This window comes from Laccaria bicolor, genomic scaffold (assembly GCF_000143565.1).
Source record: "Laccaria bicolor S238N-H82 LACBIscaffold_8 genomic scaffold, whole genome shotgun sequence".
In the NCBI taxonomy this organism is placed as follows: Eukaryota; Fungi; Basidiomycota; class Agaricomycetes; order Agaricales; family Hydnangiaceae; genus Laccaria; species Laccaria bicolor.
In genome coordinates, this window is record NW_001889879.1 from 1,307,557 (window position 1) to 1,327,776 (window position 20,220).

The following is a 20,220-nucleotide window of genomic DNA, read 5'->3' on the forward strand; positions in this document are numbered from 1 at the left end:
CAGATCCGGCAAACAAATGCGCATGGGTTACATAATACCTCGCGTTTTCGACTCGTCTCTGACGACATTGCGGCCCAGAGGAACACAGCTGAAGACAGAGTTTTCAATTAACGCGACAGAGGTACGCATAAACAAAACAAAAAATGAGATGTGTGGGGGAAAGCTAATGTCCGTCCGACACTGCTACTAAGGGGACTCGGAGTCCCCTGTAGCCGGACTACCAACTCCGTGTCTTTTTGAAGGGATGAGCACGACACTGAGATGTACAACCAGGCTGTAACTCAAGCTCCCGATTGCTGAAAAAAGGGGGGTATAGGTATTTACTGGTTTGTGTCATTACGGCCTGGTTGCGGTCCTCTTTTGTAGCTTCAATGACACAGGCTTCATGGCTTCCTTCAGCACCCCTTCAAGAGCAACTTGCGGCAAAAGGATGCTTTCCTCTTCATCCGTTTGGCCCTTTCTTGTCCGCAATCCCAGTCCCGTTGTCCCCACAACCTTCTCTGGTGCTGATGCGATTTTCAACCTGCTAGGCGACGAGGACTTCCCGGGGCCCCCAAAGCCATCATCCATGTGCTCGGCATCAAAGATCTGGCCAGCGTCAATGGTGGTCACCTCCATGTCTAGGGATGTGACGTCTTCTCCGACGGCTTTCCTCAGACCTTGTACAGCTTTGGAGAGAGGCAACAGTACCCTTTCAAGGTGTTCTTGGTCTGCATCTCGGATTGACCACCCAGCGACGTCGAGAATCCCCTTTATTGCGTTCACGAAGCTCTGCAATCCGTTTACATCGTTGGGTGAAGACCGGCGCAACTGTGCTCGAGTGATTGAACGCCAACGCCCAGAGACGGCCTGGTCCTCTGATACAAGGTGAATCAGACTATAGCCATTTTGAACCGTGTTAGACAATCACTCACCAAATTCTCGAATCCCGGAATACATAGACGACATTGAGTCTGCCAACTGGCGATCATCGGGCTCCCAGGAAGAAACCATGGAGCTGCACCACGTCGTGATGGCAATTTGCAAGACGACTTGGATAAGTAGCGGATTGGGTTCTGTACGGCCGCTCGCCTGTGAGTGGCGATTGGACAATTCATGGAGGTCACTTGCTAATTTTTCTCCCAGCATCCTCTTCTCCATTGTTGTCGGTTTTCTCTGTGTCTTGTTAGGGCTCTTGGTAAGGTGCAGCAGCTCTACGAAGCGGGAAGCCGTCTGAGATATCTCAGTGTTTAAGGTAGTAACCTTCTGGACAACGTCTGTGGTGGAGATCATGTCGGCTTTGGTCAAGAAGACCTGTGCACCCTTCAGCTCCTCCCCCCTGACCTGAGATAGGTTCTGTGCATCCACGAGTAGCGACCCAACAGCCTTGAGTTCGCGTTTCAGGCTTTCATTTTCACTGTTGAGATGGTCTATCTGACCTCGCAGTCGCTTGCGTTCATTAAGCCAGCTATTCTTCTCTTGCTGAAATTGCGACTCGACTCCAGAGAGTTTCTCGCGGAGCCATTTCTCATCCAATTCTCCCTTCTTCACCTTCCTGCTACTACGTCCGGCTCCCACATCATCGTTCTTTGTGGCACAGGGTGGTGGCGAAGAGCTGTCTGGTTGTTGTTGAGAGGCCTCTGTCCCCATTGCGACCTCGTCTCTGATCTGACCATCAACTCCCCTGTTGTGTAAGGCATCTCCATGTCGCTGTTGTGGAGCTTTGCTGTTCTTTGAAAAAGCACCTGGCTGTATATTCGTCTCTGCCTCGTTCGGTGGTTGAGCTGCAGATGCCTGGCCGCCCCCTGGGCCATGGTGCGTCCCGAACCCACTACCCGGCGGCTTTGATCCAAATATCGAAGCGATCTTCCTCCTGGGATCCTTCACTAGGTTCATAATGACTAGAGATTAGGCCGTGTTCAGGAGATATCTGCTCGTCGTCGTGAGAAGGGAAGAATTCTGGAGACTTGCGGTGTAGTAAGCTATACTTGGTACAAGCCAGGTACAAGCTGTGTCGGCAGGCAATCATGATCATGATGACCTTACTGCAGCAAGTTCTTCTAGGTTCTTCTGATTCCACGGAGTTACGTTACTTATAAGAAACTAATAAATATAGATGAGAACGAGAAGGTACCTTTCCCGTCAAACCGCCACAAGACTATGCCCCGCCCACCTTACCGCGAGACTCGCCGCAAGCTTGTCATCGCCTTCGATGTCGGTACCACCTTTAGTGGTGTTTCATATAGGTACAGTGAATGGCATGTCATTAAGTTTAGAATTCGCATCACCTCGTTCTGGTGTTTAGTATTTTAGATCCTGGACAAGTACCCGAGATCAAGGGTGTAACAAGGTAGGCAGTCCGATATTTTGGTTTGACCTTTTGGATTCGTTTATTCTGTTATCCTCCAGATTTCCCGCTCAAAAACATGTGAGCGGGTCATCAAAAATTCCGACGATCATCTATTACGACAAACAAGGTGCTTCCCGCGCAATCGGAGCTGAAGCAGCAAAGGATGGGATTTTGAAACGGCAGCAGATGAGGGGTGGACTAAAGTTGAATGGTGCGTACACTTTTTTCAGTCGCAACTCTTTTGTTAAGAACCGAAATGATGTCGGTTCGGCCCACACAGGTTTAAGCTCCATCTTCGACCCAAGTCTCTATCTACAGATCGTATTATGGCCAATATACCGCCGCTTCCGCACGGGAAAACTGTTACCCAAATCTTCGCAGATTATCTTCGCTATCTTTTTGAATGCACATGCACATACATCAAAGACACTCATAACAATGGAGCCACTCTGTTGGCCACTCTCGGACAACGCATTGATTACGTTCTTTCCCATCCAAACGGTTGGGAAGGTCCACAGCAACAGCAGATGCGGGAGGCTGCAGTGCTCGCGGGGCTCATTTCAGGCACGCCAGAAAGTCAATCTCGGATCTCTTTCGTCACCGAGGGAGAAGCAAGCTTGCACTTCGCAATAAACAACGGCTTTGCGTCAACCAATATGAACGTATGTATTTATTACAATCGCTTTACGTCCGGTCCCATGACTCTTGCAAGAACGGGGAAGGTGTGCTCATTGTCGATGCTGGTGGCGGCACGATTGATGTCAGCGCTTACGCACGGCAGTCTAACTTGTATGTTGAAATTGCTGCACCCCAGTGTGAGTGCAATGTAAGGTTACTTGAACGACAATTGACGTGCCTTAGGTTACCTCAGCGGCTCGGTATTTATCACTCTAGAAGCCAAGAAGTTTCTCTCCAGTAAGTCCTGAGATAATTTATACTGCTACTATGATCGGCGATTTATTTCGTTTTGCAGATTTTCTCTCGGGTTCGAAATTCATGGATGACCTTGATCATATCTTGAGGTGTTTTGAAACAACTACCAAACACACCTTTGGAGGTACTGAGGAGGCGCAATTCATCAAGTTCGGGTCATTCCGAGATAACGAGGAAGAATTCAATATTCGTTATGGCCAGCTGAGGTTGACGGGGTAAGATACCAACATGCATGTACGCCGCTATTAAATGTTGACATTTTGTCATTAACAATATAGGCAGCAGGTCGCTTCTTTCTTTGAGCCTTCCATCACATGCATCGTCGATTCAGTAAAAGAACAGCACAACTCCGCACGTCAGAAGATTTCTGTCAGTCCTCGTCAAAATTGATTTTAGTTTCTGCTCACTACAACGTCACACTCCAGCACGTTTTATTAGTCGGGGGTTTCGCATCGAGCGATTATCTCTATAACCGACTGCAGGCATTACTCGAGCCTTCTGGGTTCCGCATTGTCCGGCCTGAAAATCATGTGTAGGCATTGAATGGCATGGACCAACCAGTCTTCTGACAGTGTATAATTTTAAAGGAGCAAGGCCGTCGCCGACAGAGCAATATCCTTTTACCTCGACCAATTTGTGCAATCCCGCATAGCGAAAGTGGCCTATGGGGCATTCGGTAGTATGCTGTATAACCCCAACAATCCGGAACACCTGGAGCGGCGAGATGATACCTATATGGCACTTTGTGGCGAAAGACGTATCAATGACACGTTCCACGTCGTATTGCCCCGGGTAACCCGTCTTTCAAATTACATTCAGCCCTACTGAATTTATCGTCTTCAAAATTCAGGGTGCACAAGTTTCACAAACGCAAGAATTCCGAAGGCCCATGGTTCAAGAGTTCAAATCCAAGTCCGACTTCGCACGCGTGATTTCGACTTTGTGGTGCTATAGAGGGTGTATTTCCACACCCAAATGGCGAGACGTCGACATCGGTACGTCGATTTTTTTATTACCACGGATATATTGATTGATTATAAGGCGTCAGAAATGTATTCGCTGGTATGCACCATTGAGGTGGACCTGTCCCATCTCACACGAAACACAAAAGATATTAAGAAACGAGGGCCTAAAGGGAAATTCTACCATTTGGATTACGAAGTGGCCTTGCTCTTTGGATTAACAGAGTTGAAGGCCCAGTTGATATGGAAGGAGAAGGTACCTTTTTCAATCCTATCCCATGCCATCTGCTGTATAGTAATCTTCATTACTCAGGGAGTTGAAAAACGGTGCCAAATGGAGTCCTTACTTTTGTTCAAAAACATAACTGACAGGCATGTTCAACTTTAGGAGTAATGCGAAAATTGTGTATGATGTAGAGCCAGCGCGGGAGCCTGAGGACCAAATTAACGGAGTTGATCGTGGAGGATCAGTTGGTCCAACTTTGGAAGGAAGAGGTATTGTATTTCGTTAGCTCATGTTGCACAGGTCCTTTAATCTACAAATTTTGCAGGGAATTGAGAATTGGCACGGACCACTGGGATTGCTCTAGATGTGGCGTAAGTTAAGGATGCTCTTAGCCGTTGTTTGGAAATTGGACCATGTAAATTACAACTGAGAGATCAAACGTCAATACTTGAATTCTTTTTTTCCATTCCAACACACATAATATTCGTATAATATAAAGGAGTGTAACCAACCCAATGCGCTAACCTAGACGAACACGAAACTCGTTCGGTTCTGAACATCCGTATTCCTCACCAGCTCCGTCAAGTTCTTCCCCCCATTCGTCCTCTGGTACATGACAACGCCACCATCCACATTCGCACCTGCGATCAAAAATTCCTCCGCACCCGCAATCGACAGGGGCCCAATGGCCATGCTCCTGATCTGCTTCAAACCTGTGAACACCTGGTTCACGAGGGTCAACTTTCCAGACACAGTGCCTTGGGTTTGTCTGGCCTGATGCCTCGCGTGGACCTTGACCATCCGCTTGTGCTTGGAACATGTGCCGGACGACGTCGTCACTGGGGTCGTGGGGGAGGTAGAGGAACCGTTGCTGAACTGGAAGATGGCGATAGAGTCGCCGCGCGGGTCGAACTCGGGCCCAAGGTTCCGGTTGCTCACGTAGATGAGGGAGTCGGGGAATTGCTTGGTGGGTTCGGAGATGATGAGTTCGGCGCCGGCGAAGGTGCTCTTGAGGTTGACGTCGGTGGGGATGATGGAGACGTTCGCGATGAGGGGCAAGGTGGTTCCGTTAGGTGCCTGTGGGATTTGTTGGGCCGTTAGGGTGGAGGTCTTTTCATTGACGATGAAGAGGACGTTGTCTAAAGAGATTGTTGGTTTGTAGCATTGAGAAAGATAGATGTTACGAACCTCGAATGGCTATGTGCCTCGGTCCATTACCAGGAGCAACATCAATTTGCCCTTGAACCTTAAAATTGCCTGGTGCGCCATCCTTGACGAGTCGCCAGATTTTGTCGGCTCCCTGTAAAGTCGGTGAGCACAAAGACTGGGCTCAGAAGATTAAAGTTGCTCACGAAATCAGAGACGAAGACCTCTCCGTTGGACTCGAGCGACATATGAGGATTAGACGGGCCACCGTTCACAGGGAACTCGACGACAGGCGAGATTTTCTGGAAATGAAGCGGGTCTCCAGGGACGGTAGCGACCAGGGCGCAGTCGGGAGATCCAAACTTTTTGCCTTCTTTCAGTGCCACTCCAAGAAAGGTGTCGAAGGGAACTCACGTTCATGCCTGTCACTTCACCGGTACTGAGGGGATTCGTGAAAGTCGGTCCATTCCCTCCAGTCGAAACCGTGTCAACTAACGTCAGCCCTCCGTCCGAGCCAACGATGAACGATTGAAGGTTTCCAACAGGTTGGATTTCATTAACGGCGCTGTACCACTCGTCAGCCAACGTTGTTAAAACGAGGTTCAATACCACTCACTAAAGAATGCTAGAGTTCTGAGGATGCGACGCAATCCAGGATGGGTTGTTCCCTGTCGTTGTCTGCTTTGACAACGTCAAAGAGTTGGCGTCCGAGTCAAAAATGTAGGTGGCAATGAACGTGGAGAAACCTCCTGCGAGAATGGTGAAATTGACCATGATGACTGGCGTCGTGGACGAAGGAAAGTAAAAGGAGTTGGAAGAGGGCACTAGGCCAAGAAGTCAAGTAAAAAAAAAAGAAGGGAGCACGGCTCCACAAAATCGTGAGGGGCTTTCTCGGTTGAATTCGAAAAAAACTGATTGCTGCGTATAACTTATAAGCGGCCCTGAATCTTGACAGAACAATGGCTTGCTTCCTCGTTTGCCGATCATAGGACAAATCAATTGTTTTCGTGAAGGTCGCATTTTCGAGGAGAACAAGATACCAGAGGCGGACGACCGTATCAACAACGACCGTCGATACTTAAGCTGACTTGAAGGCTGAAGTCAAAGTTGACTGAAGCCATCAAATTTCAAATTTCGAGCAATGGTCTTGGCGCCTGAATTCAAGAACTTCACTCGTTAGCACAACCTGCACGCTATAAGTAAGTCGTCATTTGAATCTACAAAATGACAATTGCAAGTTGGCCGCTCAGAATCAACTATTTCCAGAACGTGCTGTACAAAAACTCCCTGGGGAGAAGGACACAAGCACAAGATCGCCTACTAATTAGATTCGACAGGTGGGATGGCAATAAGGTTTGGGAGAGACCGATGAGAGACGGCGGTGTGCTACCTCGTGTAATCGGAACGGAAGAAGGGAAAGGTTTGAGAAAGGCAAAGGCTCCCTGGAAGAGCTACGAAGCGCAGAGAAACCATGGAAATTTTTGTCCCATGTTCCGTTCTTTGACGAAGGTCGCAGCAAGGGAAGACGACTTAGATGAGCGATCAAGAGATATCCGCAGACGTGCACGACTCACCGGGACCGGGACGGTGACTATGTACTGCTTTGGGAATTCCATGTCAAGCTTTCATTTCGTGAGTTTTTTCCCGCAGACTCCGCTACGTCTTCTAACCCAAATTTTCTTGTTTCCAAAGTACTCTGAAACGCTAATTTAAATGATGAAGCTGCGGTGACCTTGTGAAGAGGAGAAAGTCGTCAGCCTGGTTTCGTGGACCAACTTTGCAAGCATTCATCTGCCAGCAGGCCCCTGTACCTCAAGCTTGACGCAAAACATCTATTGCGCTGTGAGGTGAATCTGCTGTCCTTGAGTCTAAATAAGTAATGGGCGTCCGCTGCTAGGTTGTTGGAGTTTTCCGACATTATTGCCGTGCAGGCTTCCGATCCAAGATTGGGAGGCAAGACTCCCAATCATCAGTGGGCGCAGCGCTTATCTTCGTTCTTCCGCCTCGAGGCATTCCGTTGCTTATAAGATGGCGGTACACGAATGATTCCTCTTTCCCACCCCATCCTCCCCGTTTACTGCCCACGACGTGGTGGCTAGATGAACTTCATCCAGCAAATCCTGTTACCTGGTCATCAGACCAAGCAAATCCAGATACGTGAATTTTCCCGACGACACGCTGGAGAGGCCGTTCGCCTTTTACTCCGACCTACTAATCTTCATGATGGCAACTATCTCCCCATTGGCATCGCGATTAAGCAATCTTCGACAGGGTCTGTGGAGGCCGTCGTTCTTGCGACGACTTTGACCGCTTGTGTAATATTTTTTGACGAGCGTGGCGACTTCCCGATGGACAAGCCTTTTGAAGACTTGTTTAGAAATTCATGCCAGGATTTCGACCTTCATCTAGTTGGCTTTGGAATGGCGCACATGGCCGTCCACGTTCACAGTGCAACAAGTTTCTACGTCCAAGGCGTCGACCTGTCAACTTTCTTTTCTCCAGATGCTAGGCAATCGTGGAATCCAGCAAAAGTTGTCGCTTACAGAAGCTCACTAAAAGTAGAACCAGGAAAGATACATGGACTGTGGAATGGGCAGGACGGGATGGAGCAGGTCTGTTTGAGGGCCTGGCTATCAGCTTGGTGCGTAGTTTTTTCTTCTCACAGTTCATATGTGAAGATAAAGACGTAGCGTTGGCGCTTGGTCCCATTCTGAAGTAACAAACAGCCTGAAGATCAAAACCGGACATCTAAACAAAGATGTGGAACCGATTCCTATGTTTTTTTAACCAGGCTGCTGACTCGAACCGACTTTAGGAACTTTCCTGTCTTTCAGAATTGATCATTCAATCAGAAATCCTGGAGAACGCAAAACCACGCGAGACAATGACCGACTTCGACAGCGCGAAAACGAGACGCGATGGTGGGGTGGATCTCGTGAACTCAAGGTTCAGGAGCAGAGTGAGGCGCAGCTATGGACAGGTCGGTATTGTCCTCATCCATTGGCAACTACTTATGGGTGTCATTCAATGTAGACCCTCATCATGACGTACTCTAATGGCCGGGAGTATGTTGGGAGCGCAAAGGGAGTGAAAGGCAGGACGACAAACATCCAGTGCAAAGAGGGCAAAATGACCGGAAGTCTGCAGAGTGTAAAGGTCATTGGACGACAAGAACTGACAAACTCAGAGAAAGCGCGAGACGAACTTATCCTTCTCTTGCTCCAAGGTCAAAAGACTTTGCGCAATTCTCCATTCATTCGCTCCGTATGGTTTCCTCGTTGGAAACAACTCAAAAATAGGGATGGATCTGCCGACGTTTCTCAAGCAGAAGCTCGGGCGCTGACGCAACAGATGGGTTTGAATCCATCTCAACAAGAAGTCGGACTTGCGATGGTTTCTGGGCCTCCCATCGTCATCGCCCACGGTGAATATATCAAGCTCTTTGGACCTCCCTTCGTTAACTTTACGTGCACAGGCCCTCCAGGCACAGGTAAAACTACGACCATAGCTGCGGCCACTAGGATATGGGATATACATGACTGCCCCGTGTGGATCATTGCACACTCGAACGTTGCGGTCAAAAATATTGCCGAGACTCTGTTCAAACGCAATGTAGACTTCAAGATCTTGGTCTCGAAAGAGTTCTATGTCGAATGGTGCCACCTTACTTCACTTCACTGACATGGATCTGACTGAGACTGCGTCATCTACAAGGCATGAACACCTCTATGTGCAAATTCAAGAAAAGCTCATGCGTTCCGATGAGCTGCCCGATAACGTAATGGGAATGGGAAGAGCCCTCGGGGATTCCTGTATCGTCCTGTCGACTTTGAGTATGCTCTCCAATCCGGCTCTGGAAGCAAACGGAACTTTTGATCTGGTGCCGGTCGAGCGTCTGGTGATTGATGAGGCCTCTCAAATTAAGATCTTCGAGTTTATAGTGAGCCAAGCCCAATAACCTGTTGCCCGTCAAACTAATCTGATACCTTACACTAGAGCGTCTTCGAAAAATTTCAAGACTTGGAGAAGGTTTGTTTCTTTGGCGATCCAAAACAACGTAGGTCAAACTTTTAGCCTGCGTTGTATCGTTACTTCAAGCAAGATCAACAGTGCCCCCTTTTGGTCAAGATAGGGTCCCGTCTTTAAAAACTATCTTCGATCTTCCCCAATTTCAGCGGAAGGAAACCACATTCTTTCTTGATACGCAATGTACGTCGTCATTCTTGGCTGCGGCTTCTACTCTTTTATCCCATATACGCTAGACCGAATGCCGCAACCAATCGGCAAATTCATCTCGGACAAAGTTTATCGCTCCCGTTTATCGTCGTCTCATAAAATTACCGACCCGTCATGTGTTGCCTTTGTTGACGTGTGCCCTCCTCACGGAGAAGAAACTAAGTCTGGGTTCAGTTGGAAGGTAGATATTAGACAGGTTGTTCAGGCGCCACAGAGCTACCTGATGACTAGTTGTGTTGTGCGAATTTTGGTAGAGACGCTGACTGCTGACTCTACTCAAGCTCGGAGCACATAGTGACACAAAAGCCATCGGTGTCGCTCTATGGCCCTGCGCAACCTGTCTAATTTCCTGATTTTATCAGTACATTAAACTGACTATTGTGCAATTAGAACATGGGCGAAATCAGGACGATTACGCATTTGGTCAAGAACTACTACCGTCACAAGAACTTTTGCATTATAACCCCCTATGATGCACAACGGGCAGCAATAGAGAAAAATTTAAAAGACGAGAATCTTCCCTGGGATCGCGTATTTAACGTTGATAGTTTCCAAGGTTTGTCAACCTCATCGATCAATGGCTAAGTTTAACTGACACCCGCCATTCGATAGGAAATGAGGCGGACTACGTTCTCGTGTCCGTGGTCAGGTCCGACAAACCAGGATTTCTATCTTCCATAAACCGGATGAATGTCTTGCTCACCCGCTGCCGCGCTGGACTCGTGGTCGTGACCAGTAAGGTGTTTATCAAATCTAGAGGCGGAGTGCACACACTGCTCGGAGATCTCGCTCGACACTGGCAGCAACATCACGAAGGGCAGACTGATGTCTGGGTAGACTGGAAGTTGGTCGCGGACGGCACAGCAAATTTACCAGGCTCCCCGGGACCTAAACCACGTGCACAGCGATATGCGGCTCCACCGGTGAATGGGTATAGTAATCCGTCTTCAAGGGTTCATGTTCCGCATTCATATAAAGGACCTACCGGTGGCTTCGATGTCAGCTCACTATTTCGGCGGTGTCCTCCTCCCTCCAATAATCGTTCTGTCCCTATTGAGACGCCTATCAAATCAACGTACGCTGCAGCCGCTGAGGCTTCGCAAACGGATTGGAGCCGTCTCTCCTTACGGAGCACAGCTCCAGGTTTCCCGTCTGTGGCCCCAAAACGACCGCAATATTATTATCCGGAGGCCCAACCAACTCGTAATCCAGTCGATGAGGCCTTGCAAACAGACTCGAGCTATCCCTCCTTGTGGAGCACATCTCCAGGTTTCTCGTCCGTGTCTCAACAACGGCCGCAGTATCCAAAGGTCAAACCAACGCCTGACCGATTTAGCTCCATCGATTTCCCTCCACTGATTGTTCCTAATTATAAGCAAGGAGCTCCGAGATATTGGGGACAAAACCAAAACAGATTCTCGCCCTTAAAACCGAAAGCTCCTCCGCTTAAGACGAAATCAACACCAGTGTCTGCAATCCAACCAACCCAATCCTTTACCAACCCCCAAACCAGGACCGAGGATTTCATCGCACGCCCCAACTTTCAACCAAATCCAGCCCCTCAAGCAGGTGTCTTGGAAGATGGTTGGACTCGAGTGGACAGGCGGAGGGGCTTTGGAAGACGGCCGGTCACGTACGCTGAGGCGGCTCAACGTCTCTACAGTTCATACTAGAGAAGTATACATTCAGACTTTCTTGTGCACGTTACTGTTACATGGAGGCAAGTACATATTTTGAGCATTATGCTATACATTGGTTGTGCACCTTGGTAGTGTTTTAGCTAAATCATTCTATAATTTACATAAATTCCAACCGTTAGGACACGTTGGTCAGGCCTGAAAACACACATATGTAGGACGCGGAAATAGGCTAAAGCCGATGTCTTCAAACACTCACATCTTTTCCAATTGTTAGTTTCGGGAACCCACTGCGCGCTGGGCCTGGACTCCGTCATTGTGAACAAGCGCCCTCAAACGTTCGGATGCGACGGCGCTGTAAATGAAGGTTAATGAACGGAGTTACAAGGTACATAGGAGCGCCGGACGTATGTACCCCTCATTGCGGTGCCTCCCTGTCCAAGAAAGTTCCTGTGCGAAACGTACTCACAATAACTCGACCTGATTTTTTTTTAAAATGCGCTCCGGATGTCGGTGCGGAATGGTAACGCTTGCGAGTTTTAAGCGGCCTAGACAGACGTTGATTTCTATCAGGAAAAGGTTGCTTTAAGCACTGGGGCTGAGCTGTCGAAACGGGGGGTCGCTTCCATACATCTGTCGCCCGAAGCACTGAGTGATCTATGATAATAAACTTTCTGTTTCAACATTTCCATGTGCGAGACTCACAATAAGTAACTCCATTGACACAAGAACCGATTATTATTTTTTGGCTTTTCTTTTGAATGGAGTCAGAGCGGCACGTTCAGGTTTCAAATCGTTCCGGGTTGTAGTTCAGTCCCTGATAATGAAAGGCTTTCCCTGCAAGACTTAGTTTGGAACGGCCAGGAGGTCGCAGTCGAAATGAAAAGCTACCGTCCGTCCGTCATCGTTTTCAAGCTCTGTTGATCACTGCCAAGGCGACTGTAATTGTCTAGCGTTAAATTTTGCTTCGGAGTGTGCATCGTCCGTCCGGAAACCAGTACACAGGCATTCGTAGTAAATCCTAATTCCAGGCCACTGGAATGATGAATCATCGTCATCGCAGAGGATGACAGAGCTGGTTGACTCGCGAAACGTCCAGAGTAACACATCCATAAAATTTGAGGTTCTCCGTCGAAACTATGACCAGCCCGTTCGACCTATAACAGTGGGTTCAAGAATGCGTCTGGGAGCACTTTGGCGGCTCATCATCAGCATCTGTTGCACCGAGTCGGGGTTATTGTGTCGTCAACCACTTGGAGCACTTTGAATCGTATAAATAACAGCGCATCTGGCTCAGGACGACAGCGACTTGAGAATCACCCAGCAACGCAGAAAGGAATGTCGAGCGACAGCAGCACCACAAAAACTTGACGTTCGGGGAGCCGTGGACACACAAGGAGATATCGATTCGATCCAATTCAAAGGATGTAATGGTTGGGTGTGACTGAATCCTGACGCCGATAATGTACCGGAGAACCCAACGAAGCGATACTTGTGTGCATACTCCCATGAAAGAAGAAACGTTACTAGCCAATGATCCCCGGAGTCAAAACGTTACGTGCTTCTGTGTAAGTACACGGCGCTGCACTGATCATGATCAATCATATACCCTGCCAGGCTCGAAGAGTCCGAGACTGCGTGATCGGAAGACGGTCGTAATTTTGAAGTGGTCTGATTTTAGCTTGGAGGATGGTTGGATTCAAGCTGCTTGCGCTTGTCCGGGTGCCACAAGTGCAGTAGGGGGGCCCCGAGGTACGAATACATATGCATGTTGGCCTCAGAGTGCTTGATCAACAGCCTCTGCTCGCAAAATGGAAAATTTACCGGATAGCCTCCCAGAAGTAGAAGACGCCCAAAGATGCTTAGGTTAAGCCCAGCGTGAGGGATTGCGGCCTTTTTCGTGGTTCTGAAACAAAAGTGGCCGACGGTCTTTCTGCGCCCAATGTCATAAATGTCATGATGGCGGTGATGACGCCTAAACAAATTTGAGCAAAAGGACTATTCGCCACCCTGTGTACTTGGAGTTCGATTTTTGGTATTTAGGAATTAGAGCCTGCATGTCATGATCAGAAAGAAGAAAAAAACTTGAAAAGAAAAAGAAAAGAAGTCATGATCATTGTGATTGATCATGATCAGAATTAGAATCTTCTGCGATCTTGCAACTGACCGGTTCTTCCACCTTCTGTCCGAGTCGCGCTCGTTATCTCCCTCCTAAATTTACTTGATTCCTGAACCCTACAAAAGAGGGAAACAGCTTGAAGAGCTTCGTCGAAACGTGAACTTGATCCCCGGGGTCGAAACGTTACGTGCAAGTACTAGACGGCGCTGCACTGATCAGGATGCATGAACCCTGCCAGACGACTCCGAGACTGCGTGATCGGAGGAGGGTGGTAAATTTGGAGTGGTCTGAATTAGCTTGAAGGATGGGTGGATTCAGATTGCTTGCACTCATCCAAGTAGCGGGCCCAAGGTACCGATACATATGCATGTTGGCTTTGTGTTACCGACAGACAGCCTCTCGCAAAGATGAAAATGTTGCCAAAATTTACCGGATAGCCTCCCAGACATAGAAGACGCCCAAAGATGCTTAGGTTAAGCCCACCGTGAGCAATTGCGGCCTTTTTCGTGGTGATTCTGAGACAAAAGTAGCTGGCGGTCTTTCTGCGCCCATTGATGATGGTGATGAGGCCTAAACAATTTGAGCAAAAGGGCTATTCACCACCCTGTGTGCTTAGAGTTCGATTTTTGATATGTTTAGGAATTAGAGCCTGCATGTCATGATCAGAAAGAAGAAGAAAAAAAAACATGAAAAAGAAAAAGACCGAGTCACTGTGATTGATCATGATCAGAATTACTTCGGCCTCGGCTGATTTTGCAACTGCTGTGATATCTTCTGTCCGAGTCGCGCGTTATCTCCATCCTGTACTGGGAGCTGTACATACCCCACAAAAGAGGGAAACAACAAGAGCTTTGGGTAATTTCTCACCGTTTTGTGACTGAACACTCCGATGTTTTGGGCCAAGTTGTCTATAATGGAGAATGTGCCTAGGTAACAGTGCCTAGATAACATTGAAAGAAAACAGTCCGAAACGGAGGAGTGTTTGTTGCGCCTGCGAGCTGTCAGCCGCTGCTGTCGTATACATACATAAAAGTAAATGTGTTGCGGTGTTGGATGGCCGCAGCCTAGAGACGCAAAGGTTAAGCTTGCCGTTATCGTGCTCGATCGACCCAGTCCTCGTTGCTACGAAGCACAGCGTATATTTATACTTTATAAATCTGAAACGACCACCTTGCCCCTCCTCTCCCCTCCTCTCTCCGTTAGCTTGCTGGTCGGGCACCTCCTCATCACAACTATGACCACACTCTCCTCCTTCCCCGAAGAACTCCTCGAACGCATCCTCGCCCCATGCGTCCTCTTACCCCTCCCACCCACCACACCCACACCCCGCCCACAATGGCACCACCGCTCCTCCCCCTCGCCCATTTCCTCCTCATCCTCTTCCTCACCCACACGCACCCGACTCGCCCCTCTACTAGTGTGCAAAACCTTCCTCCGAATCTGTACACCCCTATTCTACCACACCCTCCACATCTCCTCCATCCCTCAACTCCAACGTCTCTTACGAGCGAACCCGACACTGGTATCCCACACCCGCGAGGTGATCTTGGCCCCCGGGACGATATCTACGGAGGCGGGGGAGCTGTTAAGTCTATGCACGGCGCTGCGATACCTCGAGATGTCCGTCGATGCGTGTTCTTCCAATTTGGTGGTATCGTTTGGGTATAGGGACCTGGACGCGGAAGAGTTCACACGTCATTTGTGCAGCGTTCTTCGAAGAGGGAGCATCACCCACCTCGTGTTACGAAAATCTGCGAATGTGTATTTGACGAAGCATAGGCCGAAGTACATACTCACACACCTTGCCGAGGCCTTGGAGGGGAACGATACTTTGGTACGCTTCAGCCTTCCGATTTCTCTCTTCTCTCTTCAAAACTGACTGGCTATGGGGGGTGTATAGGAACACGTCGAACTAGCATTCCGAATCTCAGACGACACCCACTCCACATCCGGTCCAGGGCCCATATCCCTCTTAACAAAAACACTAAGCACCCTCCCTCGCTTACATACCTTCTCAACGCACCTCCCTAGTTTATGGAACCAAGCCATCCTGTGCGTTTCCTCCAACCCCAGTTTGGAACGCATCGTGTTGGGGGATTCTTCTACGGGTGCCCAAGTATTGGGAACGGGGATATTTTTCACTCAAGCAAGGAAACATGCTAGGCTAAGCGAGCTTATAAGGAATGGGACGGCGATCGTGAGGACGCGTGCGCAGACGATACCGCCGCTTCAGACCTCGCCCCTAAATTTGGGTGCGTTGAACATGATAAACACGGGTTTGGGTTCCCCCGCTGCTGGTGTGGCGTGTAATTTACCGTTGGGGTTAGGGTGCGACTCCCCTTCGGAGTACAACCCCACCATGGGTACGAGCACGTCACGCTCGGGGTCGGGGTATACTTCGGCGCCTACTACGCCGAGCGATTCTAGGCCGGCGTGTGGGTCGAGGATCCATCAGTATCAGGGGAGAGAACAACAGTGGTCTCGTCCGGTGTTGGCCTCACCTTCTTCTTCCTCCTCCTCTTCCTCTTCTTCATCATCGTCGTCGTCGTCGCACTCCCCCTCCCCATCATCCTCGAACTCGAACTCGTCAAATTCGAACCCGCACGGAAGCCTAAGCGCGGCAGGCCGCCTCACGGCGTCTACGTCTTGGGAGTCGTTCGTGAGCGGGACGCCGCCGCCTCGGTCGCCACGGTGTCAGCTTCAGTAGACTAGCTGGTGGGCCCTTATGTTCGCTCACGGTGATGCGTTGCCTAGACCTCGTGGTTCATTTCCTCTGGTGACTCTCTGACTCTGATGATGTACATTTTTCCAAAACCCGTCCCAGGATGTACTTTTTTTTTCTTCTTTTTTTTTCTTCTGTGTAACACAAATACCCCATCCCCATATACCTGTACTGTACATACCCCCCTCCGCCTTCCCTTCCAAGCGTTAATGAACTACCTACCTACTTAGTGTATATCGTGTATTATTTGGGTCTTTTGGTTTTCAACTGGCGTAACTTTGACACGTTTTGTGATGCGATGCGATGATTGTATTGTGGTGAAACAAGTTCGAAGGGCGAGTTGAAGCTTCGAAATCAGGTTTGTGGGCGGTTTTTGCATGCTCGTGTGTCGATAAATTTGAAACAAGCCAAGGTGTCCGAGTCGCAAATAAAAAGTAAACGTTTCGCTAATATGACTCTCATTTTCCCCTCACACGGACAGTTTGGGCCATGCCGCGCGAAGATGTTGAGTATCAAGTCCATGCCACGATGGATTCCTGGCAAGCTAAGGGGAATTCTAGGGCTTGTAATAAGTAGCAGCCGACGTCTTGGCCTCCTGACTCGAACGTCGCGTTGCCAGTGCTGGATCCCTTCTGTAATCTCTGTGCTCGAGTCATCATCGTCGAACTAATCTTCCGGCTGGTCTTTCAAGTAAGTACGTCGTAATGTTCTCAACATTTCACCTTGTCCTTCATGGCTTAATTCTCCCTCCCAGTTGCCATGGAGTCGTGTTCCGAGTCACCATACGGATTTCTATACAACCGTCGTATGCCCTCCGACGAGGCCGTCATAGCCCACTGCTTAAATCTCGGCTTCGACATCCACAGAACCACCATCGTCGATCCTTCCACTACGCAGGTCATCGCCTGGATCAAATATGGCCCCACTGTGTCAGCATAGACGAGGCGCGCACGCATGAAAGTTGGGCCGCGAAGGCTCTCCGGGACCGGGACCGCGACGCAGACGTACAAGCCCCTCGCGTGTTCCATGCCTTCAAGCCAAAATCGATCGGGTAAATCGCCATGGAATACATCGAGGGTGTAGATTGCAACTCGAAAGACGTCGAGCTGGCTGCGAAAGCTGTCCAGACGTTGATTAGCCTCGAAGCACCACCAGATGGCAGAGACAACGCTCGGACACGTTGGTGGGGGTACGAGATCTATTGTGCACTCCTTCTTTCCCAACTGGCTTCCTAACGCCGAATACAAATCCGATCAGGATTTTTATGATCATATTCATAAAGTAAGTGTTTTGTGTTTGCCGACGTGTCATGGCGAATTATGTTGGTAGATCTTTAAACTCCTGCACATCGATTTTCGTGGCGATATATCCAGCCACCGTCGATTCCTTTGTCCTTCCGATTTCAACAAGGGTAACTTCAGGAAGCGTACTACAGAGGATGGCCAATTAATAGTGGTTACGTTGGATTTCACGGCGACGTGCTTCATGCCGCAACCCTTCATCGAGGTCGCACTGAGGAAATCTTGGGACATCTTTTCCCAAATGGTTGCCATGAAGGTCACGTATACTCCGTCGGATGACGCACTGGCCTTACTCTCCGCCTCTGGTCCTCTTATTCAGTACGGCTTTGGACCAGTTGGTAAGCAAGACTTTTCAATTTCTGTTCTCACCCTCGGACTGATTTTCGTTGCTGTTCAGCACTCCCATCGGGCGTCAGTCGTAGGGTGAATGACACACTGTTGGTGTACCCTACTGGCACGTAACTTACACAGGTACCTTTATGGTTGGCGCTTGTTGCTATTCTACGTGCCTCGGTCCAAGTTGCTGTCCCGAGGGGGCGGTTCATATGGCGATGATCGTTTGGGCAAAGGATTTGGTGGACTTTTCCCTGAAGGAACTCTGCGAAGGAGGTCTCGATATATCGTGAACCGAGGTACGACTTCACATATATCGAAGTCTGTCTACGAGAGACTAGTCTCGAAAATACTTTCTTAACATTGGAAATTCCTGAATCTACCCATGTCCCTTCTCCCGCTGTAGGTACTCAAGATCCTATGCAATTGTTTGCAACGTTATCATTGACTCTTGAGTGATCAGCCCTATAATTTACATGGGCATCACCGCGGTAAATCAGAATAATCATAACCTATCCCTTTCATCCACTCTTCAATCTCCCACGACAAGAACTGCACGGAATCCGTCCAGCTCTCCGGAATTCCATCCTTCTGTGCTGCAAACTCCATCCTAAGATACTCAAAACTTCCACGGCGGAAAGACTCTACCCTCAACCCGCAACACATTATCATCATCCAACAGCAATTTACATATGTTCAGGTGTTGAAGGTTTTCAAAGCGCTTAGGCTGTGGACCAGGTATGTTTTCGGAAGGAGACGGCGGAGTTGATGTCCCATATTGATTCAGTAGTCGAAACGAGTGTGAGCATGCGGAGTCATTGGCAGTTGGACAGAGAAGGCCAAGCTACGCGGAGTTGTCGACTTCACTGCTGCAAGCGCACACCCATAGTGAGATGCGTTGATTGTTTGAAACTCCATTTGAGTGCGGGGCCGAAATACATTTGTCTTGATTTGTTAGGGATCCAGAAATGTCGGTACAAGCGAGAGATGACTTCAAGCTACTACGCGTCGAAACCTAACCCCCTCCCCAACCGAAAAACCACTTTAATCGCGGATGCGTTCGAACGCCCATGCATTCCTCAGATCGAGGTTAGGGGGCTCAAGTGCGAGCTGAAAGCAGATCAGACTCATGCGGTTAGAGATATGTAGGAATAGCATACTATGGGTGGAAAAATCAGGATGGGGGAAACTGCGAGAATGAGATCTTTGTCAAGAGCTCGAATACTGTCAGTTTCGAAGGTCAATTCAATCAGTAGGGTAGAACGGTTGCACAATGCACACTGACAAGTAAGGTACAGGCAACGGCCGCTGCGGTGCAGGTTCAACGCGCCAGAAACGAGTTGGAAAGTCAGAAACGGGCCCTGGAATGATCCTCTTGCCCCTCTCCGCTTCCCCTTCATAGGAAAGGGAACTAGAAGGAAAGCGGTTAGCAGGGTTCTGGATGGCGACTTTTCCATCCTCTAGAACCTCAACTCGCCACTGTAAGCAGCGTAAGTGACGGATGCATGAGCGGTGTTAGTGAGAGGCTTACCTCCTGGTTCTTTTCAGGCGCTGCACCAGGAGCAAGGATGGTGACGAGTCCGTTTTCAACGGTCAAGACCTGAGACTGAGCATGGGACCCCCACTGGGTGATACGATAGGTGCCGGGAGGAAGAGACATTGTGTTCGTGTTTGAAAGGCGTTCGAAGTGGGTGAAGAATCGTCAGAGATGGCCACTCTATATATACTGCATTCCACAGCTCGTACCGGTGTTTGTCGCTGACTGGTTGGTTCATGCCCTGGAAAGTCCCGATTTGATACTCCCAGATCGTAGGAATGAAGTCAACCTCGACAGCTCTAATGATTAGAGAATGATATCAGAAAAATCAGTACAGAGAACGTTCACGCGCATCACCTTGGCCATGGATCTAGAGTGGAAACACTGCTAAGATAAGAAGCAGATTGAGCAATTCAGTGCTGTGTGCGAGGCATATCGCGCGATCCTTAGAGCTGTCATCGAATCCCACCTGATAACGAGAGGTCAGCTGGGCAATAGTTATTCTAGTAGTGGCGCACTGCACACGTTCAATTTTATTTCGTACCCCAAACCAAAGCTCATGTTGAGCGGAGTTGGTTCACGGGTCTCACTTCCACTTAAAACCAAATCAATGAGCGAATTGCTTGCGAAAGAGACCAAAATTTACCTAGTTTTCCCGTCACCGGACTGCGCATTAAGCATTCCAGGCCACCAACAGAGCATTTTGAATATGGGACATCCTTTTAGGGCCAAGCGTGGA

General features: G+C 49.0%; 6 protein-coding genes across 6 annotated transcripts; 3 read left to right on the forward strand and 3 right to left on the reverse strand.

Annotated features, from left to right (window-relative positions):
* Positions 1-336: 336 nt before the first annotated feature.
* On the reverse strand, positions 337-2,014 carry LACBIDRAFT_325834 (uncharacterized protein; the record flags this gene model as incomplete). Its single annotated transcript, XM_001879523.1, has 3 exons — positions 337-857; positions 915-1,705; positions 1,812-2,014. The coding sequence occupies 3 exons, from the start codon at positions 2,012-2,014 to the stop codon at positions 337-339; spliced, it is 1,515 nt and encodes a 504-aa protein (XP_001879558.1).
* A 125-nt stretch (positions 2,015-2,139) lies between these two features.
* LACBIDRAFT_325835 (uncharacterized protein) lies at positions 2,140-3,798 on the forward strand (the record flags this gene model as incomplete). Its single annotated transcript, XM_001879287.1, has 9 exons — positions 2,140-2,225; positions 2,285-2,329; positions 2,389-2,540; positions 2,648-2,991; positions 3,042-3,144; positions 3,191-3,244; positions 3,303-3,477; positions 3,541-3,631; positions 3,688-3,798. 9 exons carry the CDS (start codon positions 2,140-2,142, stop codon positions 3,796-3,798), a joined length of 1,161 nt encoding a protein of 386 aa, XP_001879322.1.
* A 1,177-nt stretch (positions 3,799-4,975) lies between these two features.
* LACBIDRAFT_293763 (uncharacterized protein) lies at positions 4,976-6,477 on the reverse strand (the record flags this gene model as incomplete). Its single annotated transcript, XM_001879524.1, has 5 exons — positions 6,213-6,477; positions 6,011-6,161; positions 5,803-5,958; positions 5,639-5,750; positions 4,976-5,589 (listed from the first exon to the last, which is right to left on the reverse strand). Exons 1-5 carry the CDS (start codon positions 6,368-6,370, stop codon positions 4,976-4,978), a joined length of 1,191 nt encoding a protein of 396 aa, XP_001879559.1. The 5' UTR covers positions 6,371-6,477.
* An 8,345-nt stretch (positions 6,478-14,822) lies between these two features.
* On the forward strand, positions 14,823-16,295 carry LACBIDRAFT_318290 (uncharacterized protein; the record flags this gene model as incomplete). The annotated part of the gene is made up of 2 exons (XM_001879288.1): positions 14,823-15,422; positions 15,489-16,295. 2 exons carry the CDS (start codon positions 14,823-14,825, stop codon positions 16,293-16,295), a joined length of 1,407 nt encoding a protein of 468 aa, XP_001879323.1.
* A 1,076-nt stretch (positions 16,296-17,371) lies between these two features.
* On the forward strand, positions 17,372-18,833 carry LACBIDRAFT_325839 (uncharacterized protein; the record flags this gene model as incomplete). The annotated part of the gene is made up of 8 exons (XM_001879289.1): positions 17,372-17,499; positions 17,568-17,591; positions 17,684-17,949; positions 18,009-18,048; positions 18,083-18,243; positions 18,267-18,346; positions 18,516-18,682; positions 18,770-18,833. 8 exons carry the CDS (start codon positions 17,372-17,374, stop codon positions 18,831-18,833), a joined length of 930 nt encoding a protein of 309 aa, XP_001879324.1.
* Positions 18,834-18,870: 37 nt separating this feature from the next.
* LACBIDRAFT_293764 (uncharacterized protein) lies at positions 18,871-19,637 on the reverse strand. Its single transcript, XM_001879525.1, has 4 exons — positions 19,476-19,637; positions 19,230-19,423; positions 19,105-19,168; positions 18,871-19,054 (listed from the first exon to the last, which is right to left on the reverse strand). The coding sequence occupies exons 1-4, from the start codon at positions 19,602-19,604 to the stop codon at positions 18,989-18,991; spliced, it is 453 nt and encodes a 150-aa protein (XP_001879560.1). The 5' UTR covers positions 19,605-19,637; the 3' UTR covers positions 18,871-18,988.
* Positions 19,638-20,220: the final 583 nt, after the last annotated feature.